This window comes from Gracilinanus agilis, chromosome 3 (assembly GCF_016433145.1).
Source record: "Gracilinanus agilis isolate LMUSP501 chromosome 3, AgileGrace, whole genome shotgun sequence".
In the NCBI taxonomy this organism is placed as follows: Eukaryota; Metazoa; Chordata; class Mammalia; order Didelphimorphia; family Didelphidae; genus Gracilinanus; species Gracilinanus agilis.
This window is the reverse complement of record NC_058132.1, coordinates 287590757-287612084: the sequence shown is the minus strand read 5'-3', so window position 1 is coordinate 287612084 and position 21328 is coordinate 287590757. Positions and strand designations below refer to the sequence as shown.

General features: G+C 35.7%; 1 protein-coding gene across 1 annotated transcript in view; it reads left to right on the top strand.

The window, feature by feature from the left end:
- Positions 1-21328, top strand: part of ARHGAP15 (Rho GTPase activating protein 15) — an 817445-nt gene that overhangs the window by 47173 nt on the left and 748944 nt on the right. Inside the window, exon 2 of the mRNA XM_044669898.1 lies at positions 16419-16487. Coding sequence (XP_044525833.1) covers positions 16419-16487 — 69 coding nt within the window. The remainder of the gene's footprint in view (positions 1-16418; positions 16488-21328) is intronic.

Sequence of the window (21328 nt, the reverse complement as noted above, 5' to 3'; positions counted from 1 at the left end):
TACTAGATGTTTTCAAGAAATATAAGCAATAATTCCTGCCCTCAAGGAGTTTATAATCTAATTGAAGAAGCATATATTGTGACTTTGTATTTGCTTCATCCTAAATTAATTTTCTAAGGGAGTAAATTTGTAAGGAGTAAAGAACATAGTATCTAAAATTACTCCTCATTTCCAAATAGATTAAAAATTTGAAAGTGAGGAAAAGGATTTGACGTCTATAGGATAAGATTCTTATTAGAAGAGGCTTTGAAAATAATGATAGAAAGGGGTACATCAATGGCTCAGTGAACTGAGAACCAGCTTTAGAGCTGGGAGGTCTTTGGATCAAATCTGGCCTTAGACAATTCATTTCTGTTGACCTTGGGCTAGTCACTTAATAAGCCCTTACCACTCTTCTGAATTGGAACCAATATACAGTATTGATTCTAAGATGGAAGGTAAGAGTTTAAGAAAAATAAAGAAAACAATCATAAAAGATGGTAGGAGTTATAAGATGTAGAGCTCATTTGGATAAATGTGAATTTAAGATTATAAACTTAGAGTTAAAATTGAACTTAGAAATCATCTAGTAAAAATATCTCATTTTAAATGAGAAAATAGAGACCCAATGAGAATAAGTTATTTATCCCGGGTTACACAGCTAATAGATATCAAAGCCATCATTGAATCTTAAGTTCTCCAACTATAAATCCAGAAACCTTTCCATTATGTACCTTCAAATACTTTCAAGGCTAATTAACCATTAGTTTAAAAAGAAGAAGAATAGAATATACCGTGGAGTTTTAGAAAGCCTCAGAGACAATTTAGTCCAATTTGCCACCCAAGGAGAGAAATAAAGGAGGAAAGGAAATAAGGAGATAGAGACAGAATGGTATAAATCAAGTCCAAGTGCCAGGAACTATTCAATATATGATGGGGAAAGGCTGGATTTCAAGTCAGATAACCTTATTTTAATTCCCATCTTTGTCTATTATTACCTATTGTAACATGGGCAAGTTCCTAAACTTTTCAGGTCCTTTGATTCCTCATCTCAAAAATGAGGAATTTTGGTAGCTAACACCTAACCCTTCTAACTTGAAATCTGTTATGCTATAAGTAAAACTAAATATTCTCTAAAATTAGTAATTTATATTTACTGAGGTAATGAAGTTTGAGTTTTAAGGCATGAGTTTTGTCTAAAACAATTGACTTTTTTACCCAGAGAAGAGCCTTATTGCTTGGCTTATACTGTGAGAATTTAGCTTTCTCACAAATAAGAAGATAAGAACATTTTCCCTTGAAAGAGGGAAAACTTCAGAGCCATACATGACTTTCAACCAAGAGTATGCTTTGTGTTCAGTGACAATTAATGGTTATTATCTCCAGTAGTCTGTCTAGCTCAGGCCAATTTCCTGGCTTTTTCTCACAACTCACAAATACACACAAACTGAGGAAGTCTCTACCCAAGGTCCTCTGTTTTACCAGACAACTCACAATATGTTTATTTTATGCTAATATGATCTATAGAGACAAATACAAAGCAGGTCAAATAAAGGAGGACTCCTAGATGTTGAAGAATTCAGGACTGTGTTTTCCATTGATCTAAAGGTGAAAACGCAGTTCCATTCAAAAAAAGTTTTTTTTCAGATATTATTGTCCCCCTGAGAATGGGCAGAATCAGATCATTGGTATTGTAAGTGTATCCAGTGCTTGTTCATTTATAAACAGATTAAGTGTTTCCCTTGGGATTAGCAGCTTTTCAGAATATATTTCAGCTTCACAATCCATATGACTGTTCTACCACTTTCAGACTGCATGTTGATCAATTTCTTTCCTGGTTATTTCTGATACAAATACACCAGAACCCTGGAAACTTTCATGGGTTTTCCTTGGTACAAGTTGCTCCTTCTCTCTGCCCAAATCTCAGAAACTTGCCTGACAGTCTCAGACTCAGGTTCTTCTAAATATTTTTGAATTCTTTTATATTTCTTAGTATTTTGAAAAATTCTTTTTAGGAAATGCTTGGAATGAGATGGTGTTGATTCCTGAATTTCCGTCTAGAAAAAAGTGGCTGGGTGATGACGGTATACTTTACTGATAAAATGGCAAGTCTTTAAAAATCCTATTTTTCCAGCATTTATTATTTTGAGAGACAGAGGTTTGGAGGTAGCACTCAGAAAAAACAAAGGCCAATATGACCCATGAAGTTATCTGCAGAAGTCTTTTCTGATTACCAAGGATGTTGAACTAGCCTTGACTTTAAGCAGAAGATATTTCTGCACTTCAGCATCTGACAGCTCTATTCAGATAGCAATTTTGAATTCTTTGGTTCTGGCCACTGGGTATTTAGGCTTTTTTTTTTTCCTGACTAGGGCAACAGAGAAGCCTAATTTGATTCTTGAGCCAAAAGTTTTTAGGCACTGATCCTCTGAAACTTGGACTCAGGGATTTGGCAGCACACACAGAGGAGAACAGATCAAGTAGTCACACATAACTAACTGACTCAACAAAGCATACTCAGGAAGAAAGATCATGGGTACACACTGAATAGCCATTCTCCAGAGGAAGCTGACAACACCCTGAATTCAATCACCCTTAAATAAATATACAAGATAAGCTTTTCCAGTACCTTCGGCCTGAAGCTCTCCTGCCCCCTGATTGGATTGAGTGCTATCGGCAGGGCTACTGAGGCAGGCATTACTGTTGTTCATTTACGTCTGTCTGCTGTCTGCTAACAAGCATTCATATGCTTTGGATCATTAAAGTCACAACCTTTCTTGCCAATCTATTTTTCTCTATGGGTTTACCGAAGGCTGGAGGGAGATGTGCTTTCTTTTTTGCTCTTGCATTTCATTTTGACCTCTAGTCAGGATGATTTCTAAGGTATGAATAAATACCCAGAGAAGATACCTTTTTTTTTTTTTTTTTTTTTTTTTTTTTTTTAATATAAGGCTGCCAATGGGTGTACTCAGTTTTCTTAATTTTTTTTCTTTATTTGTTTTTACCTTTTTAGTGAAAGGGAACATTCCATTCTATCCTTTTTTTTTTCTTTTTGTTGTGGTCTACATCTCTAATTTCACTGATATAAGAAATGCACAGTAATCAAACTCTCTCTACAGCAAATACTTGTCAACTTGAAGTATTAAAAACAGGGGTTCTTTAACATTATTTTCGTGTCATAGACTCCTTTAACAGTCTGCTGAAAACTAAGGATCCCTTTTCAGAATATCATTTTTAAATATGTAAAAGTAAAACATGTCGGATTACAAAGGAAATCAATAATATTTAAACAACAATTTTAAAAAACATTCAAATAGTTCATGGACTCCATGTTAAGAATTCTTATCTTGGAAAATTGTCTATCATATGCATTTACAGTGTGTCCCAAAAGACTTCATGCAGTTGTAAGCTTTTCAAGATGTCTCAAAGTTTGTACATTTTCAGTTTTAATAGCTTAAAACTATTCTAATATTTTTTGGTTGCCTTTTATTTTGCATTGGCTTATCTATGTGCTACAAAATGTCCTTGACCTAATTTCAGAAAAGTTGCTGACAATGAAGTATCACAATAACTGTAAAAGATGTACTGACACTAAACAATCTTTCTGAGGTGCAAATACTATGTGATAGGATGAAAAATGGCCATCCCAAATTATGACATTCAAAAGTGAATTCACTGAATCTAAGAGATAGACCAGATGAAGAAACCAGCTCTTGACTAGGGGAACAGAATCATGAATCTGGAGACAGGGAAATTGTAGGAAGCTTTGAGGTGCTGAGAAAATAAAAACTAGACCGAGGCATCTACTACAGGAGGGAAAAAAGAAGGGCCAGGATTCTAGGAGTAATAAAGGATATCAGATGTGATGGGACTAGAAGCCATATTGGCAATGACCTTCCTCCCACAACTACAGATTCCAAGGCGTTAATCTTCTTTCTGAATCATTCAAGGGACAGTGATTTCTTGATGAGACCACATCTTTTCCAACTAGTTTAAAACTCTCCGGTGAATCCCTTTTTTGTGATGAATTCTGGACTTTTAAAGCCTATTCCTATACATAAATATTTACGATGTTTCCTTTTAGTAGACTGCATATTCGATGAAGGCAGGAATTATGTTTATTGTTGTCTTTAGGAACCTAGAACCCAGCAGTTCCTGTCATATAGCTGAATTTTGAGAAATGCTTGTCATGTGAATTGATCTGTATTAAAAGGAATCCCACTTTAGTTCTGAAATATCTTGGTGCCATTTCATTTAATGAAAATATCTTTGGGAGTTATAGAAATATCGATGGGATCTGTGATTTCACTGATAGAGAGAACTAGATGAAGAAACTCCCTCTACCAATGTAAGCTGGCACCTTCTCTGCCACTTAGAGTCTTATAATGTGATATTTAGAGTGTTGCCAAGAACATAGAGCGATAGAGTGGCTTACCCAGAATCTCACAGCCAGTATCTGTCAGAGACAGGACTTGAACCTAGGTCTTGGCTCTGAGATCAGCTCTTTATCCACTGCCTATGTGGAAATTAATACCTATGGTAAAGATCTTCTGATAGACTCCAGGTGACTGAGATTTTTCCAGCACAACCTATTTCAATATTAGAAATCCTATGAATAACAATGCATTCTTCCCCTTTCATCTTTGTTGTCAGCGGAGGACTGTGTGTCTTTTATTTGGCTATGAAAATGTCCAAATGTCTACAAGGGTGCACAAATGTCCACATATATAATATTAGAGTGGGAGTGGGGTCATTATGTACAAGGCTCTACTTCCTTAGTGAAAACAGAATGAGGCTGTTGAACAGGGAGGGGGGAAAATTGTCACTTGTAGTGTTATGCAGGCTGCCCATCTAAACCCATCATTGCCTGGCACCTACACACTAAGGGCAAAGATCCAGCCAACTTGTGAGTGGGCACCATGCCATTTGAACAGATGGGCATGGAAGTAGGCAGCCAGTAGACCATGTATGTGCATCAACTGTGGGTGTTGAGGGCAAGATTCCCAGAGGAGAATGTCCTAACAGCTGTCTGGCCTGAGCCAACATGCCGACGACCAAGGAAAAGTGCCATCCTTCAGCCCTGCTGAGTTGGACCAACCTTCAAAACTCAAATTACTTCTCAAGCAGCATAAGGTGGGTTTTTAGTCGGTTCAAACCTGGAAGGATAAATTTTGCAAAGCAGGGAGGTATTGCTACTGGGTATCTACTAAAGATGCAGAGAGTGTTCAATGTGCTTATTTTAAGTGACTCCCTGGGAGGAGAAGGCTGCTAACCCCTGGCAGGGATATCATTGTTCCTAGTTGTTGTGCCTGCCTCCAGCAAGGTAGTGCCTTTCAGAAGTGACATTTCAGCACTGTGGCATAGAATTTCCAGGGAGCAAATGCCTTTCTGAAGTGACATTAAGATATAATGAAGTATCTGTGTGGATAGATACAGGTAAACTCCTGAAATCCCGCTGTTCCTGGTTGGATCTTTATTGCTCCTTTTGCTAATCCAAGTGTTTGAGCCTAGTCTCTCTAACCAAAGTGATAATATCTCTGGTGTTTGAACAGTTTTATTTAGGTATTCACATCAAGAGGGAAAAATGCCTTTTTCCCCTTGATATTTCTTGTTAAATTTCCTATGAAAGAGAAAAGAAGCTTATTTCTGGGGTAAGAGATGGAATATTATTATTGCAAAAAAATTGTATCTTACCAGACAGCTAAACACCCTGAAATGACATTCAGGAAGTGTCTATACAGCATAGTCAAGTGCTGACTTGGCAACAGCTTGGTTCATTTGCTCAATTAAGGCAGTCAATGTGCATAATTCAGACCCCAAAGTAATGAACCAGATTAGCAGTCCTTATTGATGAAATCACCTTCTCAACTTCCTATTTTAATTTGTCTGTATTGATAAAATAAATGTTTCTATGTAGTGAAGGAATTCAGGAATAAGTGGACAATTTTAATTAGCCAAATATAAGAATGCTATTAATAAGTATTGTGCCTGATAGCCAATAGTAGATTGTGTGAACCTCGAAAGACTTTAGGGGTACTAATGTTGTTGGAGTCATGTAGTAGAGAGCATTTGGGAATTGAGGAGAAGAAAGACCTGCAAATAAACTTTGATGTACCAGTGTTCTGACTACAAGCTATTTATTTAAAATCCCTTGGTCTCAGTTTCTCTAACTGTAAGAGGGTAGATGGTAAGACCTGTAGCATTTACCTCACGTGATTGTTGTAAGGATTAAATGAGTTAATATATGTAAAACATTTCTTCTGGTGTGTACTATGGGCCTGGCATACTGTATATCAGTATATAATATTTATATTATATAATATATTATTATAATATAATATAAATATTATATCATTATATTATATAATATTTATATTAATACAGAGACATTTATATATATATGTATACATATATATATGTATACATATATATATAAATGTCTCTGTATTAACTACTAGTTTTTCCTACTACCACTTTAGAAAGGATTGACAAAATGGATGTGACCTTAGACATAGACAAAGAAATAAAAAGTATGACTCCTGAAATTTATTTCAAAGGTTAGTTAATGCCTTTTTTAGGATCAGTCACTTTTAGTTTTAGCCCCCTTGGAACCTCCCTCCACAAATCAGATACCTTCCCTTGAAACAAACAAAAATAATTAATGAAAGTCAATGGACTCAAAAAGTATATCTGACAGTATGTGTGATATTCTGCTTACATTAGCCCCTATTTCTCAAAGAAAAGAGAGGTCATATGCGTGTGTTTTGAGAGGAAAAAATAAACAGGAATAAATACTTGGGGTTTAGCACCATGGACCCCAATATTTTCCTAACTAACTTTCTGGTAGTCATTCTCCCAAGCCCACCCAAACCCTGCTCTTCCTAATCTAATATCATGGCGTACATACTGGATTTAGGATCAGAATGCCTGAGTTTGAAGCTCAATTTATCTTTTCATTCTCTTTGTAATCCTACTTAAGTCACTGAACCTCTCTGTGCCTCGGTTTCCTTGTCAGTAAAATAAAGGAGTTGGCTGCCCCAATGATCCCTAAGATGCCTTCTAACTCTTAATCTGAGATCTATAATGATCTGTAATGGGCCTTCTAAATCCCACAGTATGATCCTACATATATAACTGCAATTATATGAACAGTAAGCTTATTCTATGAAAGCGACAAAAGAAACAGTAAGTACTATTCCAATTCCAAGAACTTACTAAAGGCACTTCCAAATCTGAGCAAATTCTTGAAGAGGAACATTTTAAATTGGAAGCATCTGAAGAATGAAATGAAGGAAATAGAAGAATAAGCAAGGACAGTCAGCAAATGTGCATGCATATCTATGTATCACATATAATTAATTTTATTAAAATTGGAGTTGTGAACTAGGCTTGGTTTATTCTGAGAGCAACACATGTGTAGCAGAAAGTAGGACACTGGTAGGATTCTTTGAGGCTAAAGTCATTCCAGAAGTAGAGGGGTTCCCTTTGGCTAGCTGGAGTGGGAGGTGGGGGGGGGTTGTTGCCGAGGCTGAATTTAACTAAATTAGACTTAGACAGAGATTTGTGAGGACTCACTGAGCAGCTTTTGAATGCTGCAGGTGACATTGTTGCTGACTGAAGAATGCTCATCAAATCAAAAAATTGCTGATAAGCCATCTTCCGCATGACCCCGAGGTGGTCCCTGAATTTTTACTTTTTGCTGTTTGCAGGGAGAAACAGATTATAGGAAATATTATATTTCTGATTGGCAAGACATAATCAAATAACTTGAAGGAAGAGCCTAGAAAGTCACTTGTTACAGGTGATCAGAAAATATTAACTAAACAGTATGGAAGACAGAAGGAGAAAATTTCAAATATGAATTATACACTAGATGGCCATTATATCTTAGCCAGATGAGGGAATTTCATATTGCTCTAATTTGTAAAATTCATTTTCATTATCACTATTATTAGCTACATTTGTGCAATAGAGGTTTATACATCTCTTTTCTTGGTGATCTAAACAGGATTTTTTGGGGTAGGACATTTTCAGAAAGGGAATTCCCTCAACCAATACAGATGGACGGCTGCTCTGCAGCATATGGTCTAAGAGAATTGCCTGAGGGCCAGAAGAGGTTAAGTGATTTGCTTAGATTCATAATACTATTAGGTATGAGGGGTAGGAAAAGAATCCAAGTCTTTCTTGCTCTATCCACTCTGTATGAGTCTCCCTGAAGCCTTATAATATAATTTACATTACTCTGAATGTAAGGAAAATTGGAAAATTGGCTTCTTAGCAAAGTCAAATGCTTTAAATTAGACTTTCCAGTGCTCTTGTTAACAAGTACCTACCACATAGATTTGTCATAAACAAATTTGAAACAAGCTTAGGTTGCCATGTTTGACATTTGGGAGAAAGGAAAAGTGCTTGTGGTACAATGATATGTTCTTGCCAAACCCCTCCATTCCAAGCATATCTCACTTTGAGATTGGTCTTTAATTGTTGGTTGGCTCTTTTCTAAAAACCAAACAAAAACAAAAACACATACACATATACATATATATATGTATATATATACACACATTTTTGACCAAGCAAATAAAAAATAATTTGAACAGAAGAGTCAATACCTCACTAAAGTATTTTATTTGAGTAATAATGAAAAATAAAACTAAATTTTATCTCAAACAAACTTTATTTTCTAGTCTATAACTATAGATCTTGTTGCTAGAAGCTGTATCTCCATGAAAATCTGGGTATATACTGAGACAAACCAGTAATATTTTTCAGATACATTTTATCTTTTTCCTTTTTTTTTTTGTTTCAGTCTTAAGTGATAAGAAATAAACTTTCTTAAAAATAAATGATAATCAGGGGCAGCTGGGTAGCTCAGTGGATTGAGAGCCAGGCCTAGAGACAGGAGGTCCTAGGTTCAAATCTGGCCTCAGAAACTTCCCAGCTGTGTGACCCTGGGCAAGTCACTTGACCCCTATTGCCTACCCTTACCAATCTTCCACCTATAAATCAATACACAGAAGTTAAGGGTTTAAAATTTAAAAAAATAAATAAATGATAATCTATTTTAAAGAGAGATTTGCTGTTGAATATCTACATAAATGTATAACTTTCTATAATATTCAGAGTGGGTCCTCCTACACAAGGAAAAATAATAAGCACAAATCCTGTTATTGTTATAGTAGGCAATATTTCAAGTACTAATCACTCCAATTGATTTTATTTTCTTTAAGTGGTTCAAATAGAAAAGGGATGGGGAAAATGATGATACTTTGGAATGGTGATTTTAAATTCAGCTTTTTGAAGGGTGAAAGAGATATTTGGAAAACCTAATTGTTATACATATATAAGCAAATAAAAGGATAACAAATCTAAAGAAAAAAATGTCTTACATAGTCCAAGTACTTCATTTTCATCACTGAAAAAACAATCTTTGAATTTCTGAGTGAAGTGGGGGATGAGAAGGAAGAGAAAATAATTTGATTCAATTAAAAATATTTCACAGATATGTGTCGCATTGATGGTAGGTTTCATGAGAAACCCCAATTAGAAGGCAACTCTCTAGAAGTTCTTTCAATAGCATCAGCAAATCATTCCAGTTTACTCTACGTGCTAATAAAATAGGAATGTGACACCACCGAAAACAAGATTGCAAAATACAGACAATGTGGTCTGACATTTTTTTCTCCCCAAAGGAAGGACTGCCACTAACTAAAGTATTTCTTATGAAGGCTCAATTGCTTAAGATGCAGAATATTGAGAGAGAGAAAACACTTTAGGACACAGCCATGTCACCAGCTGTTACTCATCCCTAATGAAACTGTTAAGTGATATTCTTCATAAATAGGTCAGAGAAACTGAATTGTATAGAAGATTCTTTTTATACTTTTTCCTCTGAAAAGTTGAATTTGAATTGAGAACTGGCAATTTATTCAGGGTACTAATTTCAGTAAGAAGCAAATAATAGTCAGAGAGATTTCAGAGTTTTAAAGTATTAAAATTAACAAAGAAATAAGAAGGCTCTGTATACTGAAAATGTGTTTTCTGCATACATACATGATCAGCTATTTTTAGAGACTGGGCCTATGTACTAATTAAGAACATTTGGAACTCTAGCAGTTATAGACATTACAGATAAACTAAATTTATTCAGGCTTCTTTAGATTTTTTCCCTGTTAAAGAGTATAACATGATTAATTTTTTTGGTCAAACTATATTTAAGTTCTTGTGCTAATAATCATTTCCCACTAAAATTAATATTAAAAATAGAGTATATATAAAGACTTATGTAGTATTTAGATTATGGGATTAAGAAAATTTTGTACTGGATTATTGGATTCTATTGTCCTTAGAATTCAGAGATTGAAAAAAGAAATAATTTAATGAGTAAAATGTAGGTCATTATTGAAATTATGATATTCTAGGGTTATGAGCTTTCATTATTGTGGTAATCCCTCCAATGCCAAAAATTACGATCCATTTATTTTTGCCCATTCTCTGTTCATATCCTCCTGTAAATGTGCCACATAGGAGGTTATCTTCTAGATTTCTTGACTTTGTAAAGACTCCACTCAAATTCATGAGCCAAAATATAGTTGGATGGAAATTAAGTTTCAGATAAAGAAAAGAGATTTAATTGTTATCATTATAATTGAGAAATTGTGCAAAACTGCTATGTTTTTGCCCCATTCATGAATTGTCTTATTTCTTTCATTACAGTGACAATTCAAGAGTTACAAAAGAGGGGGTAATTGGGTAGCTTAGCGATTTGAGAGCCAGGTCCAGAAACAGGATGGCCTGGATACAAATCTGGCCTCAGATACTTCCTAGCTCTGTGATCCTGAACAAGTCACTTAACTCCTTTGCCTAGTCCTTACTGCTCTTCTGTATTGATTCTAAGACAGAAGGTAAAGGTTTTTAGAAATAGGAGTTACAAAAGAAAAAAAAATCCATAGTATTGTGGATGAAACAGAGTGTATATAAATCTTGGTCATAATAATTGTAGGTTATGGTGGTAATTATTGGATATCATAATTTGGATAGTTGTGATGGTAAATTGATTCTAGATCTGAGCCCCAAAATTTATTCAGAATGTTGGCTTTAAACAAAAGCAATGAATAAAACAAATTTACTTGAAATAATGTAGCCCTCTCAGTCACTGATTTGAAACAACTGAATCACATTTATATATGTGCATATACATACACATACATAAGATATTTAAAACAATTCAGAATTTTCAGAGTTTTGTAAGTGAATTTTATTGACTTTGCCTTGATTTGAGATCATGTATTTTTATAGATGTTAAATTCTATGGTAGATGCAATTAGTGTGAAAGTCATAAGATAAAATGTCTCATGTCAACTACTTCAATTTTGGTTGGGCATAATAGATTGCCTGCTAATAGAATGATATTATTTAGTGCTTATCCAAAAGAAATATGGGAAGAATTAATAAAATATTTGTAAATGATTTCTGCTTTGCTCTGAAAATGAGCTTTAGGTAATGTTTTGGTTTTGAGTTGGCTTCTCTCTAACTGATTGATACCCAAAATGCTATCTCTGTGCACTCAAGAGGAATTGACTCGTATGTTTCTATCAATAGAGGGGATACCTGAGATGCAGATATGCTTATATTTACTTATATTATTACAACTTTAATATCTTAAGTCACCTTAATTTCTCCAGTCCTCTAGCCATATAAATGAAGCTCCTTAACTATGTCTTACTAGTTTAATATTGTGACTTGCTATGATGAAAAACCAAATTATCATCATTATCTGAATGTATTTGAAAAACAACAACAAGCATGAGGTCAGTTCTCTAAGCCTTTCCAATCTGACAGGACTCATATTCTACTGACATAGTCTTCAGGACCTCAGGGCTACCTCTAGACCAAGATGAGACATTGGAGTAGCATTTTATTGGGGGTAACTGCATTTATTATCCATCTTTGGGTTGCAATATTGATATCCCAACCCAGTTGAGAGAGAGATCAATATATTCTATGACTTAGTAACAGGACTGTAATTGTTTCAAATGTTTTATTGAAAGAAAGTAGCATCAATGATTATGAAATCAATAAAAAACCTCACTGAGTCCCTTAAAAAGTTGGAACAGCAAGGGGATAGGGCATACAACACAGATAAATGAAAATGCCCCCTTTACAAGTATTTCCACTAACCTTGAGCTTTTGCTCTTTCTTAACCAACTTTAAATGAGTTGTTTTGAAATTTAGGGTAATTATTCTCATTCTAAGTATAGAAGCCCAGAAGAAGAAAAAAAAAAGATCTGTCTTTTATCTCATACCACATCACCCTTGGTTCTTTGGAGGAAATTATTCATTAGGCTTAATGTTCTATAGAACCATTTTCATTATATTCTCATCCATTCCTATGTTTCTAACTATTATCTTTATGTAGACAACCCTCAACTATACCTATCTAGCTCTTAGTCATCTACTAAACTTAAATGTCCCAATTCTAATTAACTTCAGACATGGACATCTCCACCTGTATGTCTGTATGTCATTTAGAGGAACATTTTCCAAGAAGCTCATCTTTCTTAAACTCTCCTCTCTGAACTCTCTGTTTCAAGTGAAGGCACCCTGAACAAGTAGGTGGCAAAGGATATAGAGTCAGGAAAACCTGAATTTGAATCCTGTCTTTAGCTTTGTAAGCCTAGACAAGTTACATAACCTCTCCTATTCTTCAATATACCTTGACTGATAAAATACAGTACAAACAACAAGCTGTTACAAATTTGATAATCCTTTCAAGCTAGTTAGGATTTTGTGGCAAAGTGACCCTCAAAATGGAGGAAAAAATGTCCATGGGCCATGATGGGTTATTTTATGGGTTTACATTTGTTTATGGGTTCCTGTGAATCTTTTTCAACTTTTTAATTTTCTGTGTGGTAAAAGAAAGGTGATCTTGTATCAAATTTCTTTTTTAAAAAACTCTTACCTTCCGTCTTATTATCAATATTGTGTACTGATTCCATGGCAGAAGAGTGCTAAGAACCAAGCAACAAGGGTTAAGTGACCTGCTAGGGTCACACAGCTAGGAAGCGTTTGAGGACAGATGTAAATTCAGTACTCTCTAGGCTTGGAATCCACTGAGTGACCTAGCTGCTTCCCCTGAAAATTTTCAAGAAAGAACATTATCATTCAAACAAGGGTTCAAATTCTGCTTGTTCTCTTTTTGAGCAAGCCACTTAAACTCTCTGGCTCTCTTTATTCAGCTATAGAATGAAGATAATTCCTCAACTTCTATACCTTCTATTTCCAACCTACCTCTACCACACATTGGAATATTCCCTCTCACTGTTACATTAACTAGCCCCTTCCAGCTCAAAATCTATGATTCTCTAAAACCTATCCATAACCCAGAAAGCTTTGGAGGAAATGGCCAGAGAGACAGAAGTGAAGTGAATCTTTGGGGCATTTTCTGAATTAGTGGTTGGAGAGATAAGGATAAATCTCTGTTATTTGGGACTTAGGTCTGAGCATACCCAAGCTATAAGCAAGGCCATGAGAGAAACCTAGAGTTCTTATAAGCTACCAAAAGGAAAGAGAAGAAACCCACTGGGAAAGATTCTTGTCCTGGCCAAAGCTAGGTGGAGATAGAGGTAGGCTTTACTGTCACTCTCATTCCACTGTAAGCAAACAGAAATATGAAGGAGAGATGGGGAGTACACTATAAAATTATAGTCATCAATATTACCAAAGAAAATACCAGAAGTGACTTTTTTTTGTTCCTACCTAACTCACTGACTTGCTGAGCCATTTTCCAAACTGGTAATCCATCTCTCACCCCTGGTTCCAAAAAGCTATAGCATGCAGAGCATCCATACCCTAATAAAACCATCTTAGTTGGTTGAGGGTAACCAATAGGTCTCAAAACCAGTTAGGAGGATGTCTACCCCAAGCATGTAAAGACTTCCCCTGACAGAATGGGCAAATTAAAACGATTTGTTTCAATAGTCATGAAGGTGGCTGAAGCAGAAGCCATAGATAGAGCACTAAGAACTTGGTCAAACAACAAAGAGGCCAAGGTCACACACTGCACCCACTCCTGACTTTTGTCTTGCCACTGGTCTTTGATGACTCTGGAAGAGAGAGTGAGGCTGATGACTTTGTAGAACTCTGCCTCCCTTAAATTCAATTCATCCACAAGTCATCACCCATGATATCAGTGGTTGTCTTAAAAAAAGGATGAACAACAACCTGCCCCTAACTTTTCCTATAAAAAACTTAATTCATATTCCTCATTAGCCTCTACATTCTTCTGCCTTCACTTTCAGTTATGCCCTCTGAAATGCTAAGGTTGAAATCACAAACTCACATTGACCCTAAAACTCTTCCTTTCAAATTCTACCTCAGCTGAAATCCACTTTCTGCAAGAGTCTGCCTCTCATTTACACTCTATCTTAAACATAAATAAATAAATAAATAAACAAACAAACAAACAAATATATATATATATATAAAATCTCCCTTAAAATGTGAGTCCATCGAGAGCAGTGAATATCTTTGCTATGTGTCCCTAGTGCTTAAATAATGCTTGGAACACTTAAATGTTTATTGAATGATTAACAGACTGAAAGCACTTTACATCTTGTTTTAAATAAATTTTATTGATGTCTTCTATTTGTGCCATTACCTATATTTCACTTTTCTCCCTGTCCCCTCCCAGAAAGCCTTCACTTTTAACAGCATTTTTTTTCAGAATGATAAAAGAAAATAATTAGGAAAACTGATGAATATGCTGAAAAAAAAAATCTATGCAATATCCCATACCCTTTTCCCACTATCCCTCTGCCTACTTATGCCAAAGGAGGGGAAATATATATTAGTACCCTTTATAAAACTAGCTGCTCCTCTTTTTGCTTCCACTGACATACAGGGGCCACAAGGAAGAGTTGCCATCTACTTTGTTCCCCTTTACCACTTTCAGACCTTTCACTTTCTGTCACTACAATAAAGCAATCACTACCACTCCTATACAGTTCTCACAGTTCATTTTAGACTGCCTAAATCCTTGCTGTTGTCATCAGTGGCCATTTAGGTCACTTTCTCTCCTTCCTAAAATGTTCAGGAAGCTGCTCACAGTTGTATTTTCTATCACAATCCCCTCTCTTTTGAATATCCTGGTCCTGATATTCCTTGGTTTTTATAACCTCTATTTACAATCTGCCTCAACCATGTGTAGGTTCAGTCATTCCTACTATTTATTACATCAACTGAATTTGCCTTGGGTGCTCGGATTTCTCATTATGGCTTTGCCTTGAAGTCTTCCATTTCCCTCTCCCTCAAATACACACTACTTATTCAATCAATTGGGAAGATCTGTCAATTATACTCTCTCAATATACTGTGTATCCACTTCCTCTTCTCCCCTTACAGCCACTGTTACCTCTCGGCTGGTCTATTATAATATCCTCCTCTCTGAGTTTCTGCTTCAAATCTCCCTTCTCTCTAACCTCTCCTCTTTATAATTGCTAAAGTAATGTTCCTAAGGAAGAGGTCTCAGCAAATCTCCCCTCTGCTTGTATTTTATTGTATTGTATTTTCCCTTACATTGTTCTGATTCTTTCTATGATAAAAGATAACTTCTGGGTCTGAAAATGAAGGTTTACCAAAATCTGCCTTTACCCCATAGCATCGGATGGGGACAGGAACACCCCAAGTTCAAATTCTGTCTCAGTCCCGTACTAGATACATGTGCCTGGACAACCCATTTAATCTCTCTTAGCTTCATTTTTCTTCACATGAGGCATAAGTGAAGTCTTCTCCAGCACTAAACCTACTCACCTTTATTCTAACATTCTGGCCTGCACAATAGTCTGTGTTCCAGTCATATTGGCATTAAACAACATTTTACTCATTATCTCAATGCATTTGCATATGCTCTACCCTTCTAATTTCTGTCTGCCAAAATCTTTATCTTCATTCAAGATTCAATGGGTCTCTTCCTTGAAACCCTCTCTCATCTCCCCATTATAAGCTTCTCATACTCATTCCTATACACACTTAAGAATATAAGCTCCTTGAGAGAGGAACTTTTGAATTTTTCCTCTATGTGGTTCACCCAGAAGAAGAAAAGGAGGTAAGTATTTATATACTACCTAGAAAGTGTCAGGCACTGGGCCAAGAGCTATACAAACCTCTTCTAATTTAATCCTCAAGATAACCCTGTTATTATCTCCATTTTACAGTTGTGGCAAACAAAGGTTAAAAGACTTGCCTGAAGTCACTCACCTAGTAAGTACCTGAGATTAGATATGAACTCAGGTCTTTGATTCCAGGCCCAGGCAATCTATCTACTATGCCACCCAGCTGCCTCCTACATAGCACAGGGCCTCATGAGTAGCAGATACCAAATCTTTGTCTAATTAAATTAAACAAAGCCAAATTGACAACTAATATCACTATTTCTGCAGATCTCTCGGCACAGGAGAAATCATTCCCAGCATGCCATGAAGGACATCATTACCCCTCTGGAACAATTGGTAAGTATTTGCATTATTTTAAGGGTTGAATTCAGATTTAGCTATCGCAGATGACACTTTTAATAAATACAGAAAGAATTTGATATGTTGTACAACAGACATAGAAAAACTAAATTTTTTCTTATACATTCTTAATTTGGTCTTACATGCATTAATAATAATGTCTTATTGGTCTCCTTAAACATCTCCATGACTTTTTTGTCTTCATTTTCATTACTCTCTATAATTCATTCATCAGTAGTCACCAATTCCTCTTTTAAACTCTATTCTTTGGTGATGACAGTGTGCTATGGTGAATGATCTACCTTTCCTATTGTTCTTTCTTTTTTTGTCTTTAATAACTCCTCTGCATCATCCATCCTTTATGGATAACACCTGAAGCTCAGATTATGACCCTTTTCTTTTTCTATACTCTTATAAACAAAAATATCTTACTAATGGCTTCAAAAATCCCTTTTATTCTATTAACTCCCAAGTTTATTTACTCTTCATGTCTCTTTTTTTCTGTTGAGTTTCAGTCTCAAACATATTAGGTATTTTTACTCTGATATCTTCTATTCGATTTAATATCAAAGGTTTTGGTAAAGTATCTTATACCATTTTTATTGAGAAGGGGAATTGCTATCAATTAGACAGTAATACAATTAGATTAATTTAGAATGGTTGGATGGCCAGTCTCAAACTGTATTTGGCTTTGTGCCAACATTTTCATCAATGACTTGGGGAAAATAAAAACATTGGTTGCAAGGCATAGCTAGCACACAGGATGGCAAAATCAGTGCCCTAATATATCCTCACAGAATAATACATTTGACTGAATATATTATGATGAAATTCATTAGAGATCAATAAAGTCTTTCACCTGAGCACAAAAAAATTCAACTTCGCAAGTATTGGACTGGGAAGATATGATTCTGAAACACAAAACTAGGGGTTTTAGAAGGCCATAAGCAGTTTGATGGAGCAGCCAACACAGCTAATGAAATTTTGAGTTACATTAAGAGGAGCATAACTTCTAGGAATAGAGAGGTAATAGTCACATTGGAGTCTGACCTCCTCAGACCTCATTTAGAATGTTGTGTTATGAACATGAGGATGATAAAAAAGTCATAGGTTTGTTTAAGGGGAGAGCTTTTTTCCCCCTAACAAAGGCTAAATAGATTTATTATAATTTACATACATATGCGTTAAGTGCATAGGGACCATTTAAAATGAAAACAGAAGATAACATACAGAATTATATTACATATGGGGAAAAAAGCAGCCACTGGAGTATAACATCCTAGATAAAGCCTTTGGTGTACATTAAAGCTCATAAAGAACATTATAACTTCATTGCATAGAGCAACTTTCCCCTCTTTAGATCAATTGCTAGTTTTACAACTTATGTTCCATTAGAATTTTTTCCCCAAAGGCCCATACTTGAGTAAAGGAGACTCATGGGAAAGAAGAACATGGCCATAGGAACTATTCTCTTCTAGGTCTTAGCAAGTAGGGGTTTGAGGGAGCAAGTTTTGCAGGAAAGGTTTCTTTCCTGGGGGTTGCTGGTTGGGTTGTTGGTTCTTCTGTTGGGACCAAGCCACTTTTTTTTTAAGGAAACATAGGAAGAAGAGACCTGTGGCTTCATTACTGTGTGATATTGCTTAGCAATGCATGCAGCTTTCTTCCAAAGATCCAATTTTACTAGTATCATGTTATTTTGCAGCTCAGGTAGAGAGGGCAATAAGAGGGTATCATCAACCATTGAGAAAGACCATAGAAGAGAAATATTAGTTTCCTTGCCTTTAATACAGTTGAATATGAATATTGATCAGTTGGGGAGTGCCCAGAATAGAACAACCTACTGATGTTGAAGAGTCTTGAGCCTTGTCATATGGGCATATTTAATGTTAAGAAGAAAAGATTGGATGGGAAAGTACTTAATTATTATCTTCAAGTACCTGAGAGATGGCTATAAGAACAATGGATCAGAGTTGTACTTTTTTGCCCCAGAAGACAAAATAATAGGTAAACACTGAAGAAGTCAATTTAAACTTGGTACCAGGGTAAAACATTCTAATAATTAGAACTACCAAAAGTGGAATGGGTTGTTTCAAGAGTAATGGGTTCCCCTTCCTTGGAATTCTACAAGCAGAGGTTTGCCAACCTCTGGTCATGTATGTTATAATAAGGATCTCTTTCCTGTGTAAGGAATTAAAATTTAGGTTTTGACTAAATATGTGAGAATTTTAAGATAATACTGTGGTCGCCAATTTAAAAAATATTATAGCTCAAGCCAAAATGACTTTTAGTAGTTTTATTTACAAAAAGGTGGAAGAAGTAAAAGTAGAGAAATATAAAAGAGAGTAGAGAAGATGTCGAGCCTATCACCCTAAATGTTGCTTCGGTCCCTGGGTCAGCTTGGGAGGGCTTGTTAATCCTCAGCCAGAGGAACTGGTAGTGAATTAAACAGGTGTTCCAACGATGTAGTCTCCTCCAAAAGAGGAAGACCTCTCTGGAACTAATCTCTCCAGAAGCCAGGAAAGGAGCACCAGCTTATCACTCACCCAAGCTAACCTCCAAAGGAGAAGATCCAGAAAGAGTCTTGCCAGAAGTAATCCAAGAGCCAGAGTCCTGGGCCAAAGTCCCAAGGCTTAGCTCCAAGTCACAGTCACAGTCCAAGATCCACCAAGCCCAAGATTCAGGCCGAAAACCCCCTTGGACCCGAAGTTCAGGACTTTTAAAGTCCTTTTTCCATATCACTTCCTGTCCCCTTCCTCTACTTTACAGGAGCCAAATGCAGTCTTTAAATTCGCTTAGCACTGCCCAGGGGATGGTCAGTCACTTCTAGAGTTGTCACCCATTTTTAGCAAATGGCTTGCAGACCTCCCCTACTTAGTGTTAAGTAGGGGTGTTTCCAGTTTTTGTTGAATAATTTAAAAATAAGCAAGGGGAGAGTTAATTCTATCTTCACACATGTAAGGGTTAGACAAGATAATCCCCTAAATTCCTTCTATATCTCAAATTTTGTGACTCTAAAAGTAATTTTCTAATCTCTCTCTTCCAAATCAGCTTTTATATTCAAATGCCTCTATCTCTGTCCAAGGAAAAAACCATCACCTTTCACCCATATATACCACCTTATAGTTACTTGACAAAGCTCTCTTTCATCTTTAATATCATAAGCCACAAGGTCCTATAGACCTTTGAAATATTTTTATGTTCATCCTTTTCTTTCTATTCTCATTGTCATCACCTTAATTCAGGCCTTAGGATTACCCATCTAGATAAGTATAATTGCTTTTAATTGGGTCCTTTTAGTCTAATTTTTTCTTTTTTTTTTAATTAATCTTATGTAGTATGTATATGTATATATGTGCATATATATACATTTCTTCTTTACACAATTCTTTCATTATTTCAGTCACTTTTATAAAAGACTAAGTATTTCACCAAAGAGTCTTCAAAATCTGCCTTTTTTTAAGTCCTCATTCACCAATATTCCCAAATATATCTACTTTCCTCTAGTTTCCTTACCATCCTCAAAGTGGATCACTGTCATTGTTGTTTCCAAACATACACTTGCATGTATTGCTTTATTTATTCTATTATATAGAATGCTTTTCTATAACTCCAATTTCAATGATTCCCTAGTCCTATCAATTTCTATCCAAATTTTATCATGTACTATACAATTTATGCTGTTCATTATTTTTTAATGTTTTGCCCTTATTTTGATTTTAAAGTTCTGACATTAGAGGTCTTGTCCTATATAGTATTTCTACAATCTATTATACTGTACCTAGCAGACTAACCAGCATAGCATAAAATATTTGACAGACATAATAATAATATTTGAAGGTTACCAAATAAGATGGTTTACTTTATTTTTAGAATATTTTTGTTAACATATTTTGTTTTTAAACAACCTATATTTTTCAATGCCTTCTCCTAGACAGTCATCCCTTTAAAAGACAGTATTGGAAAGAAAAGAGGGAAGAAAAGCAGTAAAGCTATTATTTTTAGTGTTTTACAGTTATGTTCTCCATATTTATGCAGAAAAGAACAGTGAGATGTCTTCTCTTGTTTTTGAGACCCCAGATCATCATTTTAATATGGTAACATGCAGCTTCATTTGTTTCATTGTTGACTTTCCTCCTCCATTGTTAATTGTTAAGTGAACCCCAAATGTAACAAAAGAAAAGGCCTACCTATGGTGAAAGCTGTCCTAATGTGTGACTTAAATTGTGGCAGAACAGACATCTATAGCCTCTTCACCAAGAGGTACTTCTCATTCCTGCCAGGAAAGGAAGCAGAAAATTGAGGTCTGAGGCCACTCTGAATTTGTCAGAGAGAGAGAGAGGATAACCCCCGAGAAGTATACTGATCCATTTCTTTAAATATTGCTTGTAAGGGGGATATGATAGGGAGGATAAGACCTTCACAACTTCTGATTGCTTTGTCATTTCCAGAGGTAAAGGAGACTCTAAGCTCCATATCTGAGGATTAATCCCTTTCCCACCAAATACCAGTTCCACAATGAACACATTTATCCAAAGCAAGAGGAAAACAAAAAATCAGAGGAAGTATACATAGGAAAATATATACCAGAAAATAAAAGTGAAGGAATTCTCCTATTAGGAGTGAGGTAACTCAGATTAAGCAGGAAAGTATCTTGGATCTCACCTATGGGAAACTCCCAAAATGTCTAGTATAACAAGCTGACAGGAGTATATGATAAAAATTGCCCTTTCCTTTCCTTTCCTTCCCTTCCCTTTCCTTCCCTTTCCTTTCCTTCCCTTTCCTTTCCTTCCTTTTCCTTCCCTTCCCTTCCCTTCCCTTCCCTTCCCTTCCCTTCCCTT